The sequence below is a fragment of the Temnothorax curvispinosus genome, unplaced genomic scaffold (genome assembly GCF_003070985.1).
Source record: "Temnothorax curvispinosus isolate PA1 unplaced genomic scaffold, ASM307098v1 QBEX01015395.1, whole genome shotgun sequence".
Lineage (NCBI taxonomy): Eukaryota > Metazoa > Arthropoda > Insecta > Hymenoptera > Formicidae > Temnothorax > Temnothorax curvispinosus.
In genome coordinates, this window is record NW_020225175.1 from 1 (window position 1) to 5,667 (window position 5,667).

Sequence of the window (5,667 nt, forward strand, 5' to 3'; positions counted from 1 at the left end):
GGGGGGGTGGATACCGTCGGCGGATGGGCGATGGCAGCACCGACAGGTGAGTCGCATGATTTGGCTGATCGCGATCCGCCGACGTTTCGCGCGAGAATTACAAATGACTTATGCAACTAAGTATAAACGATACATGAATACATGGACATGAAGTAACTATGCTATTTACAAGGCGATACGCCGAACATACCGCCCACCAAAATACGACGTATTTTCTATGCTTGAACAGATTCCTCTGGTGAAGCGTCCATCGGCAGTGGGCACAACTTCACCAGAGGACGGGTAAGCACGCCATCCGTTGTCCGCACCGTAGCGACCCGAGCGACGCCGTCACGGCCCGGGTGCAGTTCCACGATCCGCCCTCGTCTCCATTGCAAGGGAGGGGCGTTTTCGCCCTTTACCAGGACCAATGTGTCCTTTCTTACCGTAGGGGCCGATTGCAACCACTTCGGTCGTGGTTGGAGGGTGTGTAGGTGCTCGTCATGCCACCTCTTCCAGTACTGCTGGTGCATGTGTTGCACCATTTGCCACCGATCGAGTCTGTTTCTCGGCACCGGGCTCAGGTCAGGGTGTGGAACCGCCATGAGAGACTCCAGGGTGAGAAAATACCCCGGGAAAAGCACCCCAAGGTCGCTGGAGTCTGAACTGGTGGGACAGAGGGGTCTGGAGTTCAGGATAGCTTCTACTAGGATCCAGAAGTTTTGTGACAAGATGTAATGTGACGCTCGACGTCCCGGATACAAATGTAGGCGGTGGGTGCGCTCTGCTATAAGTTCCGTGAGTCGATGTCGGTTAAACAGCAATGCGGGGTGTTTAGCCTTGTATGAGATGGCGGAATGGGTAGGCTTGCCGCCCACCCTGAGGACTCCGCGACCATCCAAGAAGGGGGCGAGTTTTCGCAGAGGATTGAAGCAACTCTGGTTGCGTCTTAAGCTACCGATATTCTCTGTGAAGCAACGAGATCGTACAAATTTGACGAGGTATAACAAGGTCGACTGAAATTTGATTTGATCCACGACGAGAGTGAGCGCATTTGATCTAGTTTTGGTAACAAATCGGAGACAATATGCGAACATGAGTGGGGTCAAGAGCCCCCCTGGATCAAGGATGCGAGTGCGTTCGGAACCTCCGAATGAGGTCCGGCCGCTTGGCGACACCCAACGAGCCCTCCGCGATGGCGGGAGGAACAAGGCGATACGCCAAGTCGGCGGTAAGGTCCTGCCGTTCGGCGACACCCGAGTGGTGCTACGCCGAGACGGCGGTATCCAAGGGCACCGTGAGTGCAGGCGACTCGACGGCGCGCGATGACGAGATGAGTGTATAGGGACTCGACCTCGTCCAAACAATGCTATGAATGCGCGGATATCTTCGCCGCGGCGTGCCCGTGCGACGCGCGGACGAGAGAGATCACGCGCGCGGTTATCCCCGCCGCGACGTGCCCATGCGACGCGCGGACGAAAGACCTCCCGCTTGAGTTTGTGACCCCCGAGCGCGTGTGACTCGGCGGTGCATGATGACGAGGTGAGCGTGTAAGGACTCGACCTCGCCCAAACAAAACGACAATTACGCGGGTGTCTCCGCCGCGATGTGCGACGCCCGGGCGAGAGACATCCCGTGTGGTGAGGCGAAACGACGATTGCGCGAATGTCTTCGCCGCGACGTGCCCATGCAGCGCCCGGACGAGAGACATCCCGCTTGGTGAAGCGAAACAACGATTGCGCGGACACCTTTGCCGCGACGTGCTCATGCGACGCCCGGACGAGAGACATCACGCGCGCGGTTGACCCCGCCGCGACGCGCCCATGCGGCGTGCGGACGAGAGACCTCCCGCTTGAGTTTGTGACCCCCGAGTGTGTGGGGGTCCCGTCTAACTGCCAACATCGACTGAGAGATGCATCTAGAGAATCGAGAGTCAGGAACGAGTGTGTAGACCGAGATGCCTGAGTCGACACTGAGCCAACCAGAACCCAGCCGAAAATGGAATTAAAGGCGTCTGGTTCACCTTTCCTCCCTAGACGACGACCGTCCCGAATCAACGAGGCAAAGATATCTGCGCCGATTAAGAGGTCGACGGGACCAGGTCGGTGATACTGCGGATCCGCGAGCTTTAATCCCTCTATGTGTTTCCACGCTTTTTGTTCGACTTGTCTACTAGGTAATTGGGCGGAGATGCGTGGGAGAATCGTAGCCTCTATCGGAACGCGAGTATTGCCATTACCCGGTACTTGAATCACGAGTGAGGTGCTACCTCGAGTGGCAGCCGCTTTAGTATTATTTACCGCTAGGACTACAGTACGACACTTGGTTCGTTTGAAACCACCCTTTTTCATGCAATTTTCCGAAATGAAATTTAATTGACTGGCACTATCCAAAAGAATGCGAACAGGGAAGGGATTTCCGTGAACGTCGAGAGCTTCGGCCTGCACCGTTGACAATAATACTGTCGAACTCGATTTCGCGACGCTAGCCATGGTGACGAGGGGTTCATTATTTTGTGGCGACGAACTCCCGTCGGCGGCCGATTCGGAGGGGGCTCCGGTATCCGCCGGGGTGTCCGCTGGATCCGAATTCCGTCCGAAGTGCAATAGGGTATGATGCCTAGCCTGGCACGACCGGCACGTCCCCGTCGATGTGCAGTTGTTAGTGCCATGACCCGCGCGAAGGCAATTGAAACACAAGTTCGCGGTTTTGGCCGTTAAATGCCTTTCCCGGGGGGATAGTTTCAAGAATCGAGGGCACTTGAACACGAGATGTTGTTCCTTGCACGCCGGACACTCGGCAGTTCGAGTTGCAAGCGACGAAGCCGACGCGGACGATTGTGATTTGAACGGCATGGTCGACGGACCCGAGATGGCCTCAAGTACTTTACAGTGCTCGGAAAGAAACTTGATGAGTTGAGCGTATCGCGGTATCTCTTCGGCCCGATGGACAGATTCGAACTTTTCCCGCAATGATCGGGGAAGCTTCTCGAGCAGGAAATTGAGCAAAAGGAAATCCCACGAATCGGTAGGGAACTTCATCAGGTTTAGCGCGCGAGTGTTTTCGGTGAACGTATCTAATAATTTATGGAGGGCATCGGCCGATTCGATCTTTAACGGTTTGGCTTCGCGTATCGACTTTAAGTGGTGGTCCGCTAGCCTCCTTCTGTTCCGATACCTGTCGAGCAGCGCGTCGTATGCAATCATGTAATACTCCGCGGCGAGGGGCAAATTCTTGATTACATTGAGCGCCTCCCCCTTTAGCGAGGCCAGCAGATATTGATACTTCTCTATTGACGAGATCTGTCGGTTGTCGTGAATCGAGGTGTTGAACAAGGCGATAAAAGACGGCCACAGCGTAAGATCGCCCGAAAATTGCGGAAACGTAATTTTGGGTAACTTGATCGCCGACGCGTGGCTCGCGGATTGAGCCTGTGCGGTTCCGAGCGTCGTGCCCGTGAGCGCGTGATACCGTCCCTTCACGGCGTAATGCATTTTATCGAAGTCTGCCCGAATCGCGTCCTCGGCGTCGAACTCAGTAGTCTCTTGTATAAGCTTTAGATGCGCGTTCTCAAAATCCTCGGCGATTCTCGCCACGCTCGGATAGCGGGCAAGAAAACTCTCTAGGATCGTCGGTTCGGACGAGGCCTTCCGGGCAAGATCATAAATCTCCCGCATCCGCCGGACGCATAACTCGCGACAAGGGGGAGCGGATTTTGATTTCGACATGTTGGTTGATATGTAAACGATCAACAGCAACGGCGAACGATCCCAAGGACGCGTAGTGTATTGTTACGCTCCGTTCGCTATTCGTGTCGCGCGCACTCACGAACGCGTCCGCGTACTTCCGGGATCGCAGAAATAACCACTCTCGTTATACAAAAAGGAACTCGGGTTTATTTAAACTCAGAACGGAATACAAGAAAGTTCTGGGAAACCGGACCGAACGATTCGAGTCACCAGATCAATCTGACAGGCGGTAATTAAATCAATAATTCTATGTGTCCCCGTTGTCAAGAGACGCGCTTCGGCTTGAAACTTCTGCGGAGCGAAGCCAATTTCAGCCCACGAGAACGAACGTCTCGGCACGGGCGAGCGGGCGTAACAGTATTGTCGCCCCGTGAAAATACCGGCGAATAATTGGCTTCGAGTTTATGCGAAGGGACGAAAGAGAGAACGAAAACAAACAACCGTTCCGTTCGTCAAGGTGATGAGGAATAACCGATGGCTCGGCTCGGATTCCTACGCGAAGGCTCAATGGACTATTCACGCGAGAATGTTTTTCAATCACGATATAATAGCGCAGTAAAAATGACAAGTTTGTTAATCGCAAGAGCGAATGGCGAACGCAAGAAAAGGGGATCGAATGCAGTGCAGAGCTAGCAAGGAAGAGGGTTGCAAGGGATGTACAAAATAAAAAAAAATAGTTGTATCAGCAATCAAAATTATCAATTAGGTTGGCACAGGTGCCCGGTTACGGCGAGGAATGCACTCAAGTATTTGTTCAAATTAAGTTTTCAGCAATACATGTTGCGCGCGGAGCTACGACACGAGCAGCGTATACGACAGGAGCAGTATACACATGACACGCGCAATAATCCACGACATGAGCATCAATTACGCCAACTCTTTGCAATTGCGATTATAATTGTAATTATAATCTTTAATGAGATTACCTTGAGTGCTGCAATATATTCTATACCGGGAACCAGTGCCGACGAACATTCGATCGGTGGCAATTATGTTTGCGAGAATTCCAACGATCGGAATGATATTCAGTATGTGTTTTCAATATGTATTTCGAGTCTGGCCGAAACACACCCAGCAACAACGAAAATAAGGTAGCGCGTTATTATGGAACGCGAGCTTATGTAGAAAAACTGTGTACATACGCTGCCGGCCCGTGACCGAGCGTCAAGGCCGTCGACGGCGCGGCGAAAACGTATGGCTAGCCCGAGAATATTCGAGATCTGAATATTTCGGTTTCTATGTTAACAATGACGGGCTTTAACTAATTACCGCGTCAATTGCGCAATTTACGATTAGTACAAATAACGGCGATGGAACGTGTTACAACGAGCGAGAGAATTGCGAGCGAGCGATATCGCGCGAGATCGTGGATTCACGCAAATATTCTCGTCGCGAATTAATTAGATTATTAACACGCGTTATTGCAATTCGCGTTAAATGCGAATAACAGCGACGGAACGTGTTACGACGAGCGAGGTGTTCACGCGAGTATTCTCGCTGCGAATTAAGAATTGCGAACGAGGGATATCGCGCGAGACTAAAGATTATTAACACGCCGCGCGTTACTGCATCTCGCGACTATAAGAACAAACAATTAAGCGTATTCACGGCAAAAGCAGATAACAGCAATGGCATGGTTGCGACAAGAGAAGTTCACGCGAGTATTCTCGTCACAAAGAGTTGCGAACGAAAGATATCGCGAGAGACTACCACGCGCCACGTGTTATCGCGATGCGCGATTACAAGAAGGTGCGAAAATTAACAAGTTAATGAATGATACGACGTGAGCGAAAGGTCGGCGGTAATTTTCTAACGCAAAATCCGGCTCGAAGGACCAATGAACGGGGATAGTTTCGCCCCGGAGGCAAGATTTGCGATACTCGAAGGACCAGAGGGGGGTTGTCGCTTTCCCCTCACGACTATCAAATGTTTAACGCGA

The 5,667-nt window shown here is 52.3% G+C and overlaps 1 protein-coding gene across 1 annotated transcript; it reads right to left on the reverse strand.

The window, feature by feature from the left end:
* Positions 1-425: 425 nt before the first annotated feature.
* On the reverse strand, positions 426-3,656 carry LOC112465617 (the record flags this gene model as incomplete). Its single annotated transcript, XM_025033246.1, has 2 exons — positions 2,003-3,656; positions 426-946 (listed from the first exon to the last, which is right to left on the reverse strand). Coding segments are annotated over exons 1-2 (2,175 nt in total), but the record flags the coding sequence as incomplete, so codon positions are not given.
* Positions 3,657-5,667: the final 2,011 nt, after the last annotated feature.